Source organism: Podarcis vaucheri, assembly GCF_965113315.1.
Source record: "Podarcis vaucheri genome assembly, chromosome: 16".
Lineage (NCBI taxonomy): Eukaryota > Metazoa > Chordata > Lepidosauria > Squamata > Lacertidae > Podarcis > Podarcis vaucheri.
Genome location: NC_138754.1, coordinates 26,840,293 through 26,863,450, shown reverse-complemented (window position 1 = coordinate 26,863,450; position 23,158 = coordinate 26,840,293). Strand labels below are relative to the sequence as shown.

General features: G+C 45.5%; 2 protein-coding genes across 4 annotated transcripts in view; one reads left to right on the top strand and one right to left on the bottom strand.

Annotated features, from left to right (window-relative positions):
* The window catches only part of LOC309521117 (uncharacterized protein), a 184,987-nt gene that overhangs the window by 130,815 nt on the left and 31,014 nt on the right, over positions 1–23,158 (top strand). The gene's annotated exons all lie outside the window — the stretch shown is intronic.
* On the bottom strand, positions 667–21,729 carry MLEC (malectin). Its single transcript, XM_082203434.1, has 5 exons — positions 21,369–21,729; positions 14,524–14,702; positions 12,747–12,923; positions 9,276–9,333; positions 667–8,225 (listed from the first exon to the last, which is right to left on the bottom strand). Exons 1-5 carry the CDS (start codon positions 21,610–21,612, stop codon positions 7,996–7,998), a joined length of 888 nt encoding a protein of 295 aa, XP_082059560.1. The 5' UTR covers positions 21,613–21,729; the 3' UTR covers positions 667–7,995.

Here is a 23,158-nt window from a genome sequence, read left to right as displayed (position 1 = left end):
AAATAAATATTTCCAAAGAGGGGATGATGAATCACACATTGATCATGCCCAGGGCCTTGGCACAAGACAGGAGAGAGAATTGGACAAGGCCCAGCCACTGGGCCAATTCAAGATTTAAGGGACAGGTAGGAATGGACTTCTTTGCTTTTCCTAAGCTTGGGGTACTGTCTAATCCATTTCCGAATCTAAGGCGACACAACAGAATTCAGCCAGCTGCAGCTTTATTATCACATACCCTCTACAAAATACATTTCCCCTTTTTAAAAATTGGACCCACTATTTACCAAATGTATGCTTGCACCCATTCACAGAATGGGATTTGATGTGGAGGAATAGGACCCCCAACTCACACATTAGCCACTCAGGATCAGGAAAGTTTAAATGCAGAAGCCACTAGAATAGAGAGAAATGAGATGCCACCACCCATAGGGATGAGCAACAGGACAGTTTTCAGCAGAGGCAGGAGCAGAGTTGCTCGGATGCTGTAATAATTCTGAGTTGTGGTGATGGGGTTTTAAAAACTAAGTCTCTTTGGCAGCCTGCAATAGCTGCTGCAGTGCGGTTTAAGCCTCTGGCTCCATACAGCTGAGCGCTATGAACATTTTCTCTGACATAAAGTCCCTCATATATTTGTTTGTTTGTAAGAAAAACGCCAGTTCCTTTGAGTGACAATATAATTTTGTTTTTATTTATTTTTAAACACACTGCTGGTTAAAACTGCCAGCCAGTAGATTTCTGAACATTTCCCCTCAAACCAGACATCCTGGGAGAAAGAAAAGTAAACCCAAGAAAATTTTATTTGTTAAAAAAACCCAACCAGCTAAATGTATCAGGGGTGAAAATGGGGAGAAGAGAAAAAAAGCAATAATAGTTCACTCATACCTGTTCCACTTCCCCAGGTATTTTTTTGGGGGGTAGTCCTTTTGCAAAGCCAGTACAATCACACACGCACACACACACCTGTGCTTTTTACCCTTTGCCCAAAGTTATTAAAAAACAAAACATACACCAATAAGAAAAACTGCAGATGATTAGACATAGAAAGCAAGAGATGGTTAAAGACACAACCCTCCTTCAAAATCAGGAATTAACTTTGAAGTTACAGAACTACCAGTACAGAAACTGATTCCATAAAGCTTAGGCTTGTAACCTTCAAGCTTACATCTGGCTTGTCCTAAGAGCCCAAGAGATCAGCTGCCTGAAAGCACATCAATGCCTCATAAGTAAGCAGGGGCACAGATCCAAGCTTCATGTGTGGTGTGGGAGAGATTAATAGGATCCCAGCACGGTAAAGCAAGATGGGCCTCAATCATCTGAAAACTGCAGGAGTTCAAAGTTCCCACCTGCTTTAACAGTGATAAAGAGTATAATCTTGCTGAACTGATGGACAGGACAGGGGTCTAACTTTGACCCTACCTGCTTAGGAAGTAAAGGGGAGGGGGAGGACAATGGCCTTTCCTCTGGAGTAACAGAAGGCACTCCCTAAAGGCACCCCAAAGATCACCCCACGTAAATGTGAAAGGCACAGGAGAATCCCATGATGTGTTCAATAAAGGAGGACAAAATAGTCCCTGTCAGAGGCCACTAATCTGCTCCTGGATCTTCACTGCACTCACGACACAAGTTTTTTCCAGTGAAAGAAGGCATGCATAGCCTTTTAAAGCCTCCCCAGCTGGCCCTACAGACTATTAGTCTTCTTTCCTGCTTTTCTCCCCTTCCATCACTCAGTCCTTCAGACACCAGGTTTCCCTGGGCAGTCAGGAAGCTTTGTGGGGGAGCGGGTGATGAACCTCAAGGACTGGGGCAACTCGCCCCACGAGTTCTGGAAAGAGGCTGCGGTTAAGGATGCCTGAAGAATTCTGGGTCTTGAGATGTTCTGTGTTTCTAGACCCGTACAAAGCAGTCAGCCTCTAAGGGAACAGGCTGCAGGCAGACCGTTTCAGTAAAACCTTTCCTTAACTGCAGACAACACTGACACACCCAAAATTTCCTCCTCAAGAGAGAGATCTTTTGCGAGATAGTCAAGGTACCAGAACATAAAAGCATCCATGGGAGGGTGGAAAGCACTTCAGTTTGTTAGAATAAAGCATCTGCCCAAGGCAGGGGGGAAGAAGGGACAGTAATAAAGGGGTGGTGGTAAAGCATTTGATCGACACTGGCCCTTTCTGAACGGACAAAGTATACGCAACACCCCATAAAAGAATCTCATCTCTTCAAAACCATTTCTCTAATGTTTAACTATAAGTATCTCCCCAGCTCTGGCAGAGATCCTTTCTACAACAGCTTACCCAACCTGGTGCCCTCCAGATTTTCAGACTAAAACTTCCATCGGCTTCAAGCTAGCACAGCTGTGCTGATGGGGGATATAGCCCCCAAAATCTGAAGGGCACTAGGTTGGTGAAGACTGCTCTATGCTAATGCCAGCAGCTGCGATCAAGATGAAAATGTTTTGGTGCTGCTGCTGCTGCAATGGTCATGAGTTCCAGTGGCCTTTAAACACACACTCCTTCTTCCTTAAGCTAAGATCAGGAAGTGCCAGACCCCCAAGACAATAGTCTATTGACTAAAACTTCCTCTTGTTCCCCATTGGGTGGGGGGGGGGAGAGAACAACTGGAAGTTCAGACAGTATTTTGACCCTGCAAGCTTATGTTGAACAATCATTACTGAAGAAAGAAGCAATGCTTTAATCTGCATCCAACGCTATCATTGGAAGAAGCTTAGGCTCAGAGGCTCAGTTGATTTTACCCTTGTGGATGTCTTGGGAGACCAAGAACAGATGCATATCATACATTTAAAGGACCTCCAATGCATATTTAAAGCACATGACTTTAAAGGCGCTGGGACTTGTAGCTCTGGGGGGGGGGGGACTAGTTCTCAGGACCCTTTGGAGGAAGTCATGTGCTTCAAATGTACAGGTGTGGATCTGCCCTAGCACTTTTGCGACTGGTTTCTTTCCCAAATCCTGACCCTCGCTTTCTCTTCAGCATATATAAAGCCAGGCTGCCTGATCCAACATCTTCATCTCATTTTCTGGATGCTTTGATTCATGGTGCACTTAAAGAGGATTCTGTTTCAATCCAATCATATGACTGCACCGTGATCTCAGGATGATATGGGAACAACATGCTCCCAACATGCTGTAAGAGATGGTGCCTATCAGGAGGAGTCTCAAACTGCCTCACAACACAGCAAACTCTCATAGCTGTGTCCCAGCACAGGAAAGGGCACTTGCACCAACCTGCTCTACCTGCCAGGAGGGCATGTATTAGTGCTAAGACAATGCAAGGTGCTGGGGAGGAAGTCTTGCCTGCTGTCACAGCATGGAGTGCTAGCAAATCCCAGTGCCTTGTAGAACTGGACATTAACATCAAATCACCTGGGAGGCAGAAGGCTGGCCCCATGCTCCTCTTCTACCAATTTGCTCTAACCCAGTACCTGCAACACAAGAATCCAACATAGGGGTAGAACAATCTGAAAGCCCAACCACTGACAGGCACTGAATATAAATATGCATGCTCTGAACTGATGCCAAGTCCCGGTTGTAGATCAGGATAGTCTCGATCAATGACTGTTTAGATCAGCCTTTCCCAAAGTGATCCTTCTAGGTGTTCTGAACTGTAACTCCCATCAGCCCCAACCAGATTGCCCAATAGTTAGGGATTATATTATGGGAACCTTTGCTAACTGGTGCCCATCAGATGCTTTGGAGCACAAGTTCCCATTGGGGACTGATGCAAGATGTATTTCAACGTGTCTGAAGTGCACCAGGTTGGCGAAGGCTGGACCAGAGGGTTCTACTCAGAAGACATTTGGAATTGCTGAGGAATTAAGCTTTCACTCTACAGTTCAGGTTTAGATGTGCTTTGTGGTACCTGCCAGTTTGCCTCCTCTGAAGCACAACTAAACTTGAAGTGTAAGAATGGAAGCTCTCCCTAGCTCACCAGCATTTCCTGACAATGCATGGAGTAAGATGCACAGAGGCTGAACTTCCCCGCAGTTTTTGCATTTGTAAATGAGGAATGTCTGGTTCACAGGAGACTGCTTTCCCACCCATCTCACACACATTTGTCTGTTTGAAAAAGAGGAAACAGAAGTTCCTTAGAACAGAAGCTTCATTACAAGCAGAACCTGTTGTCATTTCACTACCTGAAAAATAAAGAAGGCACAAAAAAGATGGAGAGACATAAGATTCAACTTTGGCATTCCTTCGGTTTCCACCTGCAACGTCCTCCAAAATAAAAATAAAATAAAATAGTGCCGCTCACTGCTACCTCTTAGATGCCAAACATTAGGAAAGGAAGAAAGTGCCCAAGTTGTCTTGTTGCAACTTAATTCAAAAAGAGCAAGCTTATCAGAGGAGCTCTTTCTCAGATCTCCCAAAGCAAGGGCAGAATTTGGCAAACCCAAACTTTTCATTGCACAGCAACTGGAGCTGAGGGTGTCTTTGTAGGCAAAGTGACCAGATCATTTTTCATATCCCAAGCATGGGCATCTCAAGACAATTCTCAGCCCTCTCACTGAATCTTTTTTTAATGGGACAGCTTTTGAATCAGCCAGTACTCTATTGCCTTTGAGAACCTTCAAGATTATAGGGGAGAGAAACAAAATCACATCATTTCCTCACTGCGTGCAAATGCTCTTGCAGCAAGGACCAATTTCTGACCTCACCACCAAATCCTGCTCAACCGCACTGCATACATTTCAAGTCCTGCCTTACATCAAATGGCCTCTTTCCCTCTTAATGAAACAGATGGGAACACAGACACATTCAGGGAGGCAGTTAGTACCCATCAGTGCCCTCAAAGCAAGAAGGTACAGGGCTGGAAGGAAAGGGGGATGAAAGTGGGCTTGTAAGTTCCTACTGGGTAGTAGAAACTTGGCCCTAAACTGTTGCCCTCCAAATGTTCTGGACTCCCACTTCCATCAGCCTCAGCCATTACGGTCGTAGGATGCTGGGTCTGATGGGAGTGGGGCTCCAAAACATCTGGAGGGAGGGCAATAAGTTGGGGAAGACCAATGCTAGCAATGAGTTACCTGGCAGGCAGAGGACTTGCTGCATGGTCCTCTTCTCCTGTGGCACCATTTTGCTTGAACCCTGTACTAGCTGCAGTTTTTTCTTAAAACTCTAGCCTTGTTATGGGAGGTTAAACCTGCACTTCACCCTGCTTCGACTCTCAGAGGACATAAGATGCCCTGCCTGGGATGGAATCCTGCAATTCTAGAGGAATCAGGCTGCCTTCATGACATGCTAGCAGTTCTGTTTATCTCAGTCCCAAATGGGCCCAGAAATAAGCAGCTGTCAAAAAGGAAGTTAAATATGCAGGATCATAATGCACGAATGGTATGAAGACAAAAGCTCAAGGCCATGTACCTGAGCTCACATCCCACCTTCCTGCTGTGAAGAGATTAAGCCAGCCAGACCTAACTGTGGCTGAGTTCAAATCAATCCCTTTGGAAAAGAGCTGGGATTGAAAAGACACAGCGCTGCTTCCCTGCTCTGTATAGCAAGCTCTAGTGCTGGGAGAAGGGGCAGATGGAAGGAGTAAACAGCAGGATGACAGTGCAATGGGACACCCGGCTTCCAAGCCCAGGGATTATTCCACATCCCTGCCAGTATCTGCAGTTATGTGTTTAGATGAGGCTCAACAACCACGGAGAACAAAAACTGGGCAGACGGGTGGTGGTGAAAGAGAAGAAGCATTCACTGGGGCCAAAGTCGCAGCAGGATGTTGAATCTGGACAGGCTCTCCTTTAAGCCAAGCAGCTAAGGGTTGGGTGGAGGAAAAGAAGTATCTGGTCGAGTTTAATGCATTTATTGGCAATGTGAAACAAAGGCCCCTTTCAGATACAATTTCCCCATCGAGACTGTACCTGGGAGGAAATCAGCAGAGGACCTCAAGGGGCGCATATGCCCCAACTGTTAACACAGGACATCTTATAGTAACAAACTGCAAACTTCTGCACTCTGAAGAAGGGGTGAAGGAAGCTGCTCAGGGCTCAGGGCTCCCAAACTAGGCCAGTCTTGCCAAGGACTGTAGGACAGAGGACACAAAAAAGCTGCCAGCCACATACTAAGACATCCTCAAGTGACTGTGTAAGGAAATGGCAGGAAGTTTATTGTGTGTGTGTTTGGAGCAGAGGGAAATAAGGGTACAGGGAAGGAGCACAATGAAGAGGCGACAGTCTGGATCAGCCACAATGGTCGGTCTAGGCAAGACCACTTCGGCTGGTGACATGAGGAGAAAGATTGCCTGCAAAAAATGGGTGCAAGGGGGGCTCCAGCCTTGCCAGTTGCCAACTAATGCCCAGTTCACAGTTATGCAAGAATCTTCACTGTGCCGAAAGACAAGACAAAAAGCGAAATCTGCTTCTTTAAGCCAACAATTGGAGATGCGCCCTCTGTTTAGTTTCCCCATGAAAAGCCTTTCTCTACGGTGTTTTGTCCCTGAACTGGACTGCCAATTCTCACTCTCTTGTCACAGCAATGGAAAACCAGAAAGCCACAAGAACCCAATGTACAGATTTAAAGTAGGCATCTCTCTTGGTCATATTCTGAAACTGCCTCTCCAAAACGAGGAAAGGAGAAGATGCCTACTTGGCTCATCCTTTCACTGTGCTTCACAACTATTATGGCGGCACAGGATTTGCCACTATACAATCTGCAGTTCTTGGGATGGTACTCCTTTCTTTAAGGGCTATTTCAGACTGTTAATGTTAATCTCCCAGAATTGGGGAGGATGGGGGAAGAGAAACAACCAGAAACTGGTGGCCAGCAAGCCAGTGAAAGTGAGATACACCTGATAATTCAAAAACAAAACACTGGCACTTGGTTTTTCAAGTCCATTTAAAAACACAAATACACAAACATAACACAACTGAAGCATTTCAAGGAGGTCCAGGGGCATGGAGACAAGTTGTGACAGACGTCTCCCTGCGCTGGTGCTCCTAAAAACAAATGAAAAAAATGCCTTCTTCAGCTCAAAAGGTGGCAGGTCTCCTGGAACAAGGGAGATTAAAAGGCCACCAAGGAAATCAAAAAGATCCTAAATCTTTGCCAGAACTCCAATCTTTACGTACCAAGTTCTCATCAGGGACATGCAGAATGGAAAGGGGTCCTGAGTGTCGAAACAGGTGTGTGTGTGTACGCATGTGTGCACGCACGTGCATTAGAATAGAGGGACATTTAAAGCAACAATTGAAGGGGCATTAGAGGAAATCCCCCAAGGACAAGCAAATGGGAAGTGGGAACCATTCAGGGACAAACAAAGGTTTCTGTGTCGAGAAAAGAAACTGCCCTCTGGAGGCTTAAGCCTTTCCAGAGTGGCCGGTCAGATGCTGCAGTGACCATGGAAAAAACATTTCTCCCAGGCAGGGCAGCTGAACAAGACCAACCTGTTCATCCTGCTCCAGTCACCAAAAGCCTTTCTACCCAAACAGCAAGGGCGAGCCCCTCTCTCCTTCAGAAAAGAAAAGAAGTACCATGGGTTGAGTTACAAACATTTCAGCAGGAGTCAAAAAGCCAGCCTATTTTCCCCACCCCCGCAAGCAGTCCTAGCACAAACGTGGATTATTCCAGCCAAGGCTGTGTGATGGCAAAGTCTGCTTCTTCATGCCAACATTTGGAGACGTGCCCCTCCCTGTTCGTTCTCCCCGCTGCTCGCCCTTGCCCCTCCATCCTGCTGTTCTCTGGGAAGATAGTTCATCTGCATCTTAGAGCCAGAACTACCCAGGCTTTGCTTTCAAGATTCTCTGGACCAGAAAGGTGGCGGCTCATGGTGCAGCTGGGTGGCTCAAGGAGGCGGCAGTTGCTGCGAGGGTGGGTAGGTGAAGGCTGCCTTCCTCAAAGAGGATGATGCAAACTTGCCCTTTATTGTACCTGCTGCTCCTTAACAAACCTTTTAAAATTTTCCTTAAATTATGAGAAACCGAAACAGCCTCCGCGCTTGGTCCAACTCCTCCCCTCTGGCCTGCCACTGGCCTTGCAGTCTCGTCCTTCACAACCTGCACAGGCAGAAGAGGGTAGGAATGAAGACACCAAAGGCCACTAATATAGGGAACATGAGGCTGCTGTTGTCCGAGGCATAGGGGTTTGGTGTGCGGGGGCCTGACTGGACCCGGTTCTTATTGGTCTGCTTTTTAGTGCTGGAGCCTTCTTCATACTCCTCTTCGTCTTCCTCCTCTTCTTTCTTCTCCAGGCCGGGGTGGGGCTGTAGCTTTGGGACATCTGTGGGAGGGAAGAGGAGGAGAAATGCCAGGGTCTGTGATGTACGCAGAACAAAGCCAACTGGAGTGTCCTAGAAAAACCTTCCCCGACTTCAGGAAAACCACTCTGTTTCTCAAAATTATTCCAAATTTGGCAAAAACTGAAGTTTTGCCATCCAAACTGGTTAACACTGAACCATATCATTTAATCTTTTCTCTTTTTTGAAGTTTAATACTTTTTTAAACATTAAAAGAACACATAATTAGCAAGAGAGACTTTTGAGACTCTTCATATAGCAAGCTTATTGGGGATTAATTACTACCCGAGACTGACTTTGCATGTAAATCCTGCAAATTAATTAGCGTTCTTTTAATTTTTTCCATTTAAAAACATTTGGTCTTCAGTATATTGCTTGCTTAAAAAAGTCTTTGAAGCAGGAAAAATAAAACCACAAGACAATAAAATAATAATCATAATAATTACAGAAAGATTAAAGGAAAATGAGTGGTGCAAAATATATTCCACAGTAGAATTCAAGGTTCATATTTGTACCAAACATACCAAATATTCATGAATGCTGCCAAATAAATTCACATTTAGTAAGAATGTTGCCACACATCATTTATTCTAAGCAGAGAGATCTGTGTTTGTTGGTGCAACATTTGTCTAATGTGGGTGTCTGTACAAAGATGCACAGATGGAAATTTGTCCAAATCAGAGAATGTCCTGCACGATCCACAAGGATGCAGAAGAGCCATGCTAGACCACATCAAAAGGCCTACCAGATGCCAGACTAATTTCTCCACAATAGCCACCCAGATACCTCTTGGAAAGCCCAATAGCAAAAGCTCTCTCCCACTGTTGCTCCCCAGACACAGATACTCAGAATACTGAGAACCTCTACCAGGGGCAAGTTGAAGCTTTCCTTTGTTCCTATGAGGGTGTCATGGAATGGGGTCTAAGGGAGGAATAGGGTCTTACTTGAGCAAACTTTTTGACTGCAGTAACAGAAAAGGCAACTGGTGACCAGGAGGAGGTTGAAATCAGAGGGGTTATAAGAAATAAGCTTACCGTCCACTGTTCCCCGGAGGACGTATAGTGCACAGACTTTTGGATTATCATAGTACCCCTGTAAAGAAAGAAAGAAGCAGAGATGAGCTTCATTCTCTGTCAGCTACTCTGAAATTGTCTACAATGCTGATTCATATAAACCATACAGGTTTTAGAAATTCTGAATATTGAGTGGTATATAAATACTTGAAATGATTGAATGACTAAATAGATAGAAAAATAGTTTGAAGTCATCAGTTCCTTTAAAAATTAGACCTTTATTTAGAACAAAAACAAAGGTAAGTTTAAAGCCTTTGAAATCTATGGGTCTGAATGGCAAAAAGAGGAGGGGAATCAAAGTTTGAATATTAGGGGAATATTCAAATTTGAGGAAGGCAAAGGTTCCCAAATTCAGTAACACTTCCAATAAAGGCAGCTTAAACCACTGATTTAAAGTACAGTGGTACCTAGGTTTTTGAACAGCTCAGTTCCTGATCAACTTGGAACTCGAATGCTGCAAAACCAGAATTCAGTGTTCTGGTTTGCGAACTTTGCTTCAGAAGCTGAGCGTGCTCCTGAGCTTCCATTTTCTCTGTTGCGCTGCTAATTTGCATCCTTCCCCATTGTAATCAAAGCCTTTTTCCTCCCGTTTTCACTGTTGCACTGCTAATTTGTGTCCCACCCCTTGTAATCAAAGCCTCCCATTTCCAATTGCAGTGTTCTGAGGTGATATTTGGAGCTTATATTTGGTACTTTTGTTTTTGCTTTAAAAAAAATGCGTTTTTGTTTGTGTGGCTTTTTCATTTTTGTGTCTGTGGCTTGTTCTTCATTGATTGATTGATTGATTGATTGTGCCTGCGGAAATGGATAAAAGCCTCCCATCATAACAATGACTATCATCAGGGCTGGTAAGAAAAAGTAATAATTTTAATTTTTATCATGTACAATACTGTACATTGATTATTGTTTTCATTTATTGATCAATGATCTTGTTATATAGTAAAATTCATGTTAAATTGCTGTTTTAGGGATTGTTTTTAAACGTCTGGAACGGATTAATCCGTTTTGCATTACTTTCTATGGGAAAGCGCACCTTGGTTTTGGAATGCTTTGGTTTTGGAACAGACTTCCGGAATGGATTAAGTTTGAGAACCAAGGTACTACTGTAATAAAAAAGCACTAATTTATATCAAGTTTTCAACTTACTCATTCAAAGATTTAACAGACAAATTCATGTGATTACTAGATACACATAAAATGTTTCTATTTGCAGCTATGCAGAACCAAAAACCTCTGGGCATGCAATCCATGTGCCTTCTGTAATATACAGAAGCTTTGGTCAACATGGGTTTACAGGGGGTGGGGGAGACAAGACATCCAAGGAAAGGGATGTGGAGGGGGAAAATAGAGGATGGAGACCAGCTGGACAATGTCAGAACAAAGCGATGAGATGCAGGCAGGCATTTATAGCCAGGCTGATCTCTCCTTGCTGATGGGTGCTGAAAGGGGTGCTGTGGTTCCTGATGGTGCCAGAGGCAAGAGCATGTTTCTCTTCATTTTTGCAATCCAAATATTACAGGCAGTGTTTTCTTTTTGGCAGGGGTGAATGCTGCTTCCCTGGCTAGTGGAATGGAGCCAGAATGGTTGAATTGTTTCCCCCTTGTGATGCTCTATCTAGGAGCCGTGTGTGTGTGTGTGTGTGTGTGTGTGTACACAAAGAACTTTCCAGTAGTCCTAGGCCCCTGTACTGCCTAACAGCTGCAGTCATGGGTTGCTTCTCTTGGCTTCCGCAGCCTCAGGGCAACTATTCGGTTCTCTATGTACATGTAAGGCTCTGAAGAAAGAGCCATGAAGGCTCAGTGCTCAGAAGCTCCTAGACACACAAACTGGCAGTTACTGAGCAGGACAGTCCATTTCCACAACATGGAAGTAAATAGAGTAGCCATTTCATCTGATATCTGCCGTGGCCCAAAATAATTCAGCAAAGTGGAAAGTGGAATATCCAAGAGCAAAACCTGTACACATCTCTGTACCTCTTGCTTGTTTAGTTGTATTTTAAAACACATATTGAAAGCCACCTTGAGAACTCTGGTTAGTAGATGAGCACAAATACTCCAAGCAAACATATGAAGATTTACTTCCATGTCATGCTTGTATTCCATGTAGATATAATTGTAAACCAAGTTATGTAAGGACACTTAATGTCAACACATTTTATTAAGACATTTTACATTTTTTATTTATTTTCTTTTTAATCCATCTGGGAAAGGGGTGAAGCTCCTTAAATCTCTGTTAATCTGGCCCTGGAAGACTATTTTGGATAGTCCAAATGTTGTGGAAATTTGCTTACTCACTGACATCATGCCATTGTCAATAGGATTTCTGATCTTTTAAAAGAGGGATATTTTTCTCTCAGACATAGGAAGGGAAGTATGTCCAGGGAAAGATTGCCCACACAGCTTGGGGGTGCAGTCCTATTGCAGCCCTTGTTTCAAATCCTGCTGGGGGGTTCAACATAGGCATAGACATAGGGGGTTTAACATAGGTTGGCCATTGTGAAAATAGGATGCTGGACTACATGGGCCCTTGGCCTGATTGAGCAGGCTCTTCTTATATTCAGGACCTTTGCCAGCAGAGGCTGCGTCAGATCTGACCTCCCTACAAACATTTCTCCATGTTCAGCACTTAACCTTTCTCAAAAGGCATGAATGGTAGCCCTTTACCTGAATAAAGGGAGGCTGGATCAAGAACGTGACGAAACCCATCATCACTGAGAATCAAACCTGCTCTTGCCTAAGCCTCCTCCTGGGGATAGTTGGGCCAGGGAATGAGTGAACCTTCCTAATCCATACCGTGTGTGTGTGTGTGTGTGTGTGTGTGTGAGAGAGAGAGAGAGAGAGAGAGAGAGAGAGAGAGAGAGAGAGAAGCCACTTGTGGAGACCTGGGAGAAGAGACAGTGGAAGAGGACTGGAAAAGGTTTAAGGACTATCTACAAAAATATTGTAAACTATATGAATGTTAAGAAGATGCAGGCTAGAAAACAACATGGCACCAGTAAACTAGTTGAAAGAAATATGAGAATAAGTGATGTTTAAGAACAAAGATGAAATTTGGATTAATATTATGTCTAAATCAATTATTTAAGTATTTGATAAAAATATCTAAAGCTGGAGATATAATATTTGAAAATTACAAGATAAGAGTTGAAACAAGGTGATAAATTGCTGCTCATAATTTTATAATTGGGAACGCATGAAAGGGAGATGTGAGGAAGTCAGAAAGGTTATGAAAATATGGTTTTTGGACATTTGATTTTGTTGTATCTTTTTCTATTCTGTGTTAATTCTTTTGCTTTTTTTCTTTCTCTCCTTGTTTCTATTATCTTGGTGATGGTATTTTATGTGTTTGGTGATTTACTGTTAAAAACCTTAATAAATATTTCTTAAAAAAAAAAAAAAGAGAAGCCACTTGTGAGCAATGGCCTTTTCTTACCTTGACAAACTCAATGTTGAGTTTCCCTGTGAAAGTTGAGACCTCTCCCTGGACGCTCAGCTTCCCTTTCTTGATGCCAATTGGAATAATCTCATCATGCGCTGTGCTGTGTCCGACTCGGTCGAAAATGTCCAAGTCCTTCACCACCACGTGGCCATTCAAGCGCACATCAAAAACCTTTGGAAAGAAATATGGCAAAGGAATGAGGCCTCTTGCAGAGTAGAAGTCAGATTAGGAGCAAAGATGGGAGGACAACAAGCTATGGATTGGAGGAACGCCGATGCAGAAAAATCATCCTGACCTTGCTACTGTGCAGGGCCAGGAGAGAAGCCTAACTGACATCTTTCAAGGTGTAGCAGCATGCAAGTTTTCAAGTTCACACAAACTTCTTAGGGAGGATGGAAGCAGCTGCCTTTCCATACTGCCCAGTGAAAAATCCTGTGTAACAAAAAAAGCCTACATGTGATGCTACCAATAGTCATTGAACTAAGAGAGATGCTGCCTGGCTGATTTTGTATCTCAGCTGGAGGAGTGTGTTTGTGCCAAGACCTGGAACTCATCTATTGGCAGAAAAGCAATTTCCTTAGCTGGTCAAATAAAGAAGACAAGCAACTTTTGGTTTTGCTTGTAAAATAGGTCTCAATTTTATGGGAAAGGGCCTGAACTCAGTGGTAGGGCCTCTAGCAGCCAGGGGGGTTGGGTGAGAGGGCTGCCCTGGGGTCATGGGTTCAAGTGCCAAAAAGATTCCTGCATTCCAGGGGTTGGACTAGATGATCCTCGTACAGTGGTGCCCCGCAAGACGAATGCCTCGCAAGACGGAAAACTCGCTAGACGAAAGAGTTTTCCGTTTTGGAGGTGCTTCGCAAAACGAATTTCCTATGGGCTTGCTTCGCAAGACGACAATGTCTTGCGAGTTCCTGCTGGTTTTTTTCCCTCCCCCCCCCTTTTATAAGCCGCTAAGCAGCTTATCAGCTGATCCGACCAGCAGATAAGCTGCTAAAAGCCGCTAATAGCGCTAATCCGCTAATCCTTCAATGGGCTTGCTTCGCAAGATGAAAAAACCGCTAGACGAAGAGAATCACAGAACGGATTCTTTTTGTCTTGCGAGGCACCACTGTAGTCCCTTCCAACTCTACAATTCTATAACCACAACCTGTCAATACAACCGACTGGAAAGAGCAGCAGCAAAAACATATTTCAGAGCTGGAAGGACACACGGTTGTCTTTTGATTTCTAGTGCAATGGATGACACTGTATAGGAAGGGTCTTGGCTCAGTGGTAGAGCATCTGCTTTGAATGTAGAAAGTTCCTGGTTCAATCTATGGTGCCTCCAGGGTGGTCTGGGAGAGATCCCTATCTGAAGCTCAGGAGAGCTGTGGCCAGTCAGGGTACATGCTAATGAACTAAATGGCCTGGGTCATAAGAAAGTAACTTCCTATATTCCCATGACAAAGGTCAGTTAACCAACTGGTAACAGTGACTTCCACCAGCAGAAATGGTCTGATAGGTCCTGGTCCGCCCCCCCCCCCCGCGCCGAAAGAGCATCTGTGTGTGTGACTCCAGGATACTTCATTTCGGGGCGGGGGGGGGGACGACGACATGAGTTCTGTTGTATGCTGGAAGAGTGAAGGCAAGCACTCCCATGTCGTGAAAGGTGTGCATGCTTGAGTCCCACATAATCATATGGCAAAAGCAGCAGGCCTCTGGCACTTGACCCAACCACTGATGGGTGTTACTTAAGTGAGTCCTTCCAGAACAAAGTACTTTTTTGTTTTACCTTCTGCTGGGACTGTGCAAAATAGACTTCAGCAAACTTCAGCACAAGAACGTAGTCTCCTTCCTCCTTGATGGGGACCTCATAGCCAAAGGTTTCCTCATTGTAGCGTTCCGTCTGGTAGAGAATCTGATCCTCTGGGTTGGATCGCAAGATCGGCAGTTTCATGCCATAATCGGAGGCTGGATTCCAAAAATAAATGGCAACACTCTCAAAATACTTGCTGGAGTTTACCTCTGTTCCGTAATCCCTCCCCCCTTCCCACACTTCTGGCTACACACCTGTCCCTACCGAGAGCTCCTCACCCAAACTCAGCATTTTAAGGGCAAAGTCCTAGATCAGGGGGCAGATCAGGTGCCTGGAACACTCTGTGAGAAAGACTACAGCAGGGGTGGGGAACCTCAGGCCCATTGGCTAAATGTGGCCCTGTGTCTCTCTGCCTGGCCCTCAGGGCTCTCTCCATGTCCTGCTCTGCACCTTCAGGGTTTTTACCTGTGTGGAATGTATCCTTGTGCTCTAACAATGCCTCTTGCTTACCTGGATATGGAGGTGTAAGTGTGCAGAAACCATTCACTTTTGCATGGATGGAATACAGCCTGCCCACTTTTGCCTCTGGTTCTGCCAGCCACTGGCATACCCCCCCCCCCACGCCAAGTTTGCTCACAAAGAAATTTGGCCCTGGACCATGAAATTTGAAAGAAATCCCCACCCCTGAACTATGACACACATGCACATATATGCCTTAATTTTTCATTTCTAGATGTCACTATCTGAAATGATAGTGATGAACACAAATGAACTCCTTGGGTGGAAGTTCTGACAAACTCTCACATGAAAGAGACACTTGATGCTGCGATCCACAAGTGACAAACACATAGGTGAACCGGTCCTCTTTGGGGACCACTTGCTGAGCTTTCAGTTGGGTCTGAGTCAGCAATGATCATCCCCTCTACATGTTCCTCTTTCAAGAAGATGATCTTTGAGCAGCTTTTGTGTTCCAAGCAGACCTCTGACACAAGACCACAGAGTCACTTCACAGTTTTGCAGGGCACTGGAGTCTTGCTCTACATGCCAGAAGCAACTAGTCTCTCTCACTGAATTTGGGGCAGGGTGTGGGGAGAACCACCAGGAAGTAAAAGCTTTTATGCACAGTGTTACAGGGCCCAAGGTAGCTGTACTTTAGGGGAATTCCATGTATCTTGAAGAAATGATATTGGACTACCCACGTTTTCATGATCAGGTCCCTGGGCCTACGTTACCACGATAAAGCAGAAGCATGAAGTTTGTTAAGCTTCCACAGAAGTCTTTGCAATTTTCATAATCAAATTTAAGGGCTACCAACACACTACCCCTAGAAGTTACTGCTGGGCACCTGCCAGATCAGCTGCTCCAATCTGCTTTCCTTTCTATCAGCCTCTTCTGATGGATGGACCACTCGGCTATATGGGAGTGACTGAACAATCCAAAGATTCCTGAGTGCAGAAACACCACAAACAACTCCTTCAGGGGAGGCTGCCCACTGCACCTCTGCATGAGCTAAGTAACACAGAGCTTGGGCTCTTCTGAGGGTTATGAAAGTGTGTATTGTTTCCTTCTAAAAGTAATGCTTTCCAGGGTGGGGGGGATGCCTCAACTATCAGCAGTTTGAGAAAGGCCTGCTGTGAACTGCAGTGTGCATACAAGCCGAGCAGCTAGAACAGCTGTGGACTCATAGAGAAATACTTCTAGAAGCAGCCAAACATAGCTCTTCCAAAGAAAGCCTGTATGAATGATAGAAAATTAAAACCATCACTACCTCCTTGCTTTTGTTAGCAATGAGTAGCATAGTTTGGGGAGGGGGAAATGGTCAAACTGCAAACGGTGGGGATGAGTGGATCACCCACAAGAAAAACAGGCCAATTCTTCTCTCGACTTTTCTTTCAGAATAAAGACTAGTTAATGTATGAGTTCTGTGTTTCTGCTGGGCTACAGATTTGAGTACAGAGTCAAACCCCTCTCTGCAGCTGTAAATACAGGAGGAAACTGCCACCAGCCCCACCTTTGATGGAGCTTTGAAGGAGGTTTACATGCGGTCTAGCCCTATGCCACTTCAAACACCTGCCTGAGCACAGTGACACCAATGGTCCTGAGTTCACTGACAGTCTGTTCCTTCCTTCCCACCCACCTCAGAGCACTTTGGAAATAGATGTGTTGTTGGTTTGGCTATTTTAGCTACCAGGAAGGCTGTGCTCAGAACCAGTGTGACAAGGTGTGTCTGAACCCACATGGTTGTCCTGCACTTATGTGTACTCCTGCAAACACTACCAAGAGGTTTAGGACCTTTTGCTATAGTTACAATGTGTGTTTGTTATGAATATGTGTTTGCCCATAACCTTATACCCACAAGAAATTATCTGGCAAAAGGAATAGTTTGGCTTATTGCATGAAATGAACGTTGCAGAATATACAGATGCTGCTTCGGACAGCAAAGCTACAATATAAGCAAGCAGCAAATTTTATAGTACATACACACCCTGATCTAAAGAGTAAAAGAAGAGTCCCTATCAAAAGCCTAGAGAGAGAGTGTGCGACATTTGTCACAGACCCACGCTACAAGTTAAGCAAGGGAGTACTTTACTCCGATGAACATAAAGAGTGCCCGGTGGATCAGATCAAAGGTCTACCGAGTTCATCACTCTGTTCCCACATTGGACAAACACATGCCTCCTCTGGAAAGCTCATAATCAGGATATGAGTGCAAGAGCACTCTACCTACATGTGACTTCCAGCAGCACTGGAGGCAGAGCACAGGCATTGTGGCCAGTACACATGGATAGCCTTTGTCGTCCATGACTTTGTCTAAAACCCTTTTAAAGCCATCCAGGTTGGTGGCCATCACTACATCTAGTGAGAGCAAATCCCAGAGTTTAACTATGCACCGTGTGAAGAAGTACTTTCTTTTCTCTGTCCTGAAGCTTTCAACATTCAGCTTCAGTGAATGGCTCTGAGTTCTAGTATTATGAGAGTGAGAGGCAAAGTTATCCTTGTCCACTTTCTCCATACCATGCAAAACTTTTTAATGCCCTCACTATATTTTCTTTCTAAAGTTAATGCTCCAACCAATGTAACCTTCCTCGTGTAGGAGGGGTTGTTCCGGCCTTGATCATTTTGTTTTCTCTTTTCTGAACCTATTCCAGTCCTACAATAACTTTTGAGGTGCAGCAATCAGAATTGCTCTTGCTTGTAAAAGAAATTGTTTTTAGTCCTCATTTCTTGCCGAACAGAGCAATTTGAAAGGGAGGAGGCAGGTTGTACTCGCAGAAAAAATAAATCTTTAGCAACGCTTCAGTGCAGTGACGCTTAACTATTCAAGGTAAGCAATATTTGTACGAACTTGGCATGGCTCTGAGTGAGAAATCTGGATTTTTACTTGGTACAATGGTGCTAAGAATATTTGAAACAAAAAGACAAGAAGCTTCTGCAACATGATTACAAGAAAGGGATATACTTCAAAACCACATCCTAGAACTTTAAATTTGGAAAGTGATTCTAAAGGTAATCTAGACCAACCCCAATACCCAGTACAGGAATCTTACAACACCTCAGAGAACCATCCCACCTCTGCTTACAGAGAGCCTGCCATCTGCCAAGGCAGCCTATTCCATTGTCAAACAGCTCTAATCATTAGCAAGTGTCTCCTAACATTTCATCCAAATGTGCTTCCTTGAAATTTCCACCCTCTGCTAAGCAAGATATTGAGCAAGACTAGAATGCATGGTAGACTAGAAACATGACTGCAGCTTACAACCTGTATTGCACAATCATGGAGTCTGTTAAGACGTTTTCCCCAGCATGCCTCCCCACCCCAACAAGACGGAAGTGTACAACTGTGCACTGCAGTTTTGTGGCAAAGTCCTCTGTACACTTGAAATCTCCTTGCAGAAGTTTGCCTCTCAGCCTAGATTTGGCTGGCTACCTGACAATTAGCAGGCACAGACGCCAGCAGCCAGCGTAAGCCAAGAGTTTGGATTAGATGTAAGAAGAAAAACTGCAGCCAAGCGAGAGAGAAAGCAACACACACATCCACCTTGGTGAAATTAGCCTGGAAGGATAGTGAACTTCTGGGTAAATGACAGCGAACACAAGGGGCTCTCTTTAAGAAGCTGAGCAATGACTTATGCTGTCCTCCAACACCTGAAAGGATCAGCACAGCACAGAAGGAAGGAGAAGGTTAACAGTGAATATGTAAATAAAAAGGAAAAAAATGGTTGGGGCCGTCTTGTAACACAAGCAGCTATGAGTCTGATAATAAGCAGCTTCCGGCTTACAGTAACCACAAACGGTTCCCAAGAAAAGCACCTGGAACCTTTGTGGAACTCATTTTAGCAAGTCAGCAGTCACCCCACCCATCTCTACAGAAACCCACCCCACCCTGCGTCGTGCACCAACCAAAATGGGAACAGACCACATGCTCATTAAGTGTCCAGTTCCCCATGTTTGCTGTTCCCTGTTCATAAGCTAGCTATGCGGATTATAAGGGAAAGGGGGGGACAGCCCCTGAAAGGACAAAGTGCAGCCGCAAGAGAGGCCAATGCAGTGTGCATTTAGAAAGGGATCTGGGTGAAAAGAGGACACAAATGGAGTGGTTGTGTGGAGCAAAAGAGACAGAAGCTGGCTCAGTCCTGGGTGAACGAAGGGAAGCAGGCCATTGCAGCAAACAGGAGGGACAGTGGGAGCAACCTTTCAAGGTCACAGGAGATGGGTTACCCTAAGTATGTGTTCACTCCCTTCATTTTATAGCTCAAGAGAGTGGCAAGGTGGAATAATATTGTGCTGCTTTGAATTTCTACTTCTAAAGAAAGGAGAGTTGACATCATGATGGCATAGGAAATATGGCGGGGTTCTGTGAATGCAAATATGGGTGCAGGAGAAGTGGAATGTGGGCCAAAAAGACAACTTGCCCAGGAGACAAGGCAGGAGCCCAGAGAACAAAAAAAACAAACCCCTGAGGACAGGGATTCTCTCTTTTATAAACTGATTTGTAAGCTGCTCTGAAGGCTTTTTAAAGCTGAAAATTGGGGGATTGGGGGTAAGAATGCTTTCAACAAGTAAAAAAATAAAAGCAGACAATACTTTATTCTAGCATAAAGAAAACTAGAATTTATATGGCAAATAATATGATTTTTTTTGCAATTGACTCTAGTATTTTGGAGTGTTCTAAGCATTTTGCCTACATTCTCTCAGAACCATCAGAACAACGTGCAAGGTAGGCCATTGTCCCAAGTTTGCACCTCAGTGGGTGGGGTAAGAGACTGGCTGTGCATCAGAGAATAGCTTGCCTAAAGCAACCCAGGGAGTTCACTGCTGGGGTAATATTTGAACTGGGGACTTTCCAGGCTACCATCTCAGCTGCTACACCAGCTTCAAACTATTATTAACCACTATTGCATCATACAGTAACGATAGGGTCACATAACCCACTTTAGCCAGAGTTTTGTTGTTAAGAGCAGGGTAGTTTCTTTCTCAGTTAGTGCTTCCAATTCATGTTAGCAGGCATGAACATTCCACATGGCATCTTACTGCTACTAATGACATTAATCCAGCTCAGTCAATCTGGAGCTAAACAAGAGCATGGCTTTATAATTCCAGTGGAAAGGACTCTTAGGAAAGGAAGCAGCAGCAGACTTGCTGGAGTAATAATATAAAGAATTGCCCTGCTGAACCAGACCAAAGCCCCCTTAGTTCAGCATTCTATCTCCAAAGGAGCCACTCGAGTTGCATCACATTCACAGATGTGCTGCCTCTGCATATAGTTCCACGTAGTTAACATGGCAAGCAGCAATTGATAAGATTTATCTTAATCCATGAAGTTGCCTACACAAAACCACCTAGTGGCTGGCTATGCCATGCCTTCTAACAACTGCAAGTTCCATTATAGCAGCCTTCCTCAACCTAGTCGTTTTAAGCTAAAACTTCCACCAGCCTCAGCATCATACATGGATGTGCTGATTGGGACTACAATGCCTATCAACCCCAAAGAACTGGAGGGCACCAAATTGTCATAGTCCACATTATGTGCTATATGAAGAAGTGCTCCTTCTAATCCTGAACCTATCTGCCAATAGCCTCCATTGACAACTCTGAATTCTAGCACCAAACAAGAAAAACAACTATATGCACCATGCATAACTTTATAAGCCTCTACCCTCATCTGTCTTCAACTGGTGGGTTGTGACCCTACCTGGTCACAGCCTGATCCAAGGTGAGTCACAGCAGCAGCACTTCCACCATAGAAATATACTGTAAAAAGTTAAGAAATGGGCCCCCAAACACGTGTCCAGATTAAAGGTGGGTGCAGAGTCAAAAAAAAGGTTGATGACCACCTAGCACCCAGTGTCTGCAACAAATGCTCTAAGAGCTGGTATGCAGGACGCCATAGTTGTTCTCACCGCTACCACATCAGGCATCCTACCCCTGCGCATGAAAGCTGCATTTTACTATTACACCCAACAAGCCACCCCATCTCTCCCGGCTGCTTTTAACAGAAGCCACCTAAGGCAACCTTTTTCCAGGAAAGGGGTGGGTTGGTCCAGATGTTTTGAGCTACAACTCCCCATTTTGGGGCAGTAGTGCAAAACCTATGGGAGAATCCCTTTCCCTGCTATAGTCAGTTGGCTGCCTTAGGTCCTTTTTAAAAAAATTAAAATGTGGGTGCAGAGACTATGATTGCTAAGGACAATCCTTCATGTGTAGGTGTATTATTCCTGGTGGTGGTTATGGGAGATACTGAACTATGCGTCCCCCCTCCCCCCTCAACTCCTGTGGCAGTGAGTTCCACAGGCTGACCAGGCCCGTCTGGACGTTCTCACCTCGTCCCACCCGTCCTTCGAGGGGGTCCTTCCGGAAGTGGATGCCGTGGACGTCCACATGGGCCTCCCCGCCCGCGTTGACCGCCCAGATCACGTTCTCCGTCAGGCCGGCGCCTTCCACGGCGTGAGGCGGCTGCGGCGGGAGCAGCAAGAGCATCAGCGCCGGCAGGAGGACGGAAGCGGCCAGGAGCGGCGGCCCGCTTGAACCCGCCGCTGCCACCGGAACCGCCGCCACCACCGCCATCTCTGGCTCCTTCCTGGCTCCTCAGCTCGGCAACGGTCCCGCCCCGCCGCGGCCTCAGCCGCCGCCGCGGTGCCTCCTGCTCATGCCGCCCGCGCCTCACACCGACACCGCCGCTTCGGCTTCAGCCGCAAGGGGGCACCCTAACCCGCTAGCCTTTGCCGGCTGCCCGCGACGCCGGCCAATCGCCGTGCGGCGTGGCGGGCTCTTTTCTTCCCGTTGGCTGCCGGAGCCCCGCTATTTGCATATCGGCAGAGCGCGCGGGGAGGGAGGAAGAAGAAGAAGCAAGTTGCGTTGAGAGCGCACCAGTCGTGGGAAGTGAAGACGGGCTGGCGGACTGGCAACTCTGGAGGAGCAGGAACGGGCGGTTGGGGTGTACCATTTGCTCAATGACGCGAGGGGGGGGGAGAGAGAAAGCGTTTCAACCGTCACGGCGCGCGCGCTTCCCGCCTTCCATTCTCAGAGTGGGTGGCACGTTCCATGTGGTGTGGTCCATTTTATTAACGCGGTGGAAACAATTCGCTTTCTACTTCGGAATGCCTAAGCTGTTTGTATAAAATTTGTATAAAAATAAACCATGATAGGAGAGGAGGGGAAACGGCATTGCCTTTTTCCTGGCATCCCATTTGGCTTGAACGGTCCCTTAGGAATTCACCCCCCCTTCCTCTGAACGTGTTGGTAAGCCCCGAGATCGACCAATCACAAAGCTACAGCGCGGCCGATGAGCGCAGGTAATGATGGGGATTTAGCGCCAGAAGGAAGCCGGAAGCCGGCGCTTGGGCCCTCGAAGGCCTAGTTGTAGTCATGGCAACCGACTCCACTCCTCCACCAGCCAGTTTTTATAGTCCTGTAGACTCTTGAGTGTTAAGACTCTTGACTGACATGAGTTTGACCAAACTGCGGGAGGCAGTGGAAGACAGGAGTGCCTGGCGTGCTCTGGTCCAGGGGGTCACGAAGAGTCGGACACGACTAAACGATCAAACAACAGATGACAGGACTCTTGGAACTGATCTCAGAAAGTTGAGAGAAAAATTGTTAGAACGATTATACCTTAGAACTATTTTTAAAAGTATACAGACTAAACCAGCTGCAGCCCCTAACTCAATATACCTGGGAATAAACCCGATTGAATTCAATGGGACTTCTGAGCAATGGTGGTTAGAAGTTCATAGGAGGAAGTTTCATTGAACTCAGTGGGGCTTCCATGCACAAAATTGCACTTTTAGGACAGGAGTAAAGCCCGTTGAGACTTCATGTGGGATCAGTGCTCAAAATAGCCAAATAAGTAAAGGTAAAGGACCCCTGGACTGTTAAGTCCAGTCAAAGTTGACTGTGATGTGGTGCTCATCTCACTTGCAGACCGAGGGTGCCGGCATTTGTCCACAGCTTTCTTGGTCATGTGGCCAACAGGACTAAACCGCTTCTGCTGCAATGGGACACCGTGACGGAAACCAGAGCGCACGGAAAAGCTGTTTAACTTCCCATCGCAACAGTACCTATTTATCTACTTGCACTGGTGTGCTTTTGAATTGCTAGGCTGGCAAGAACT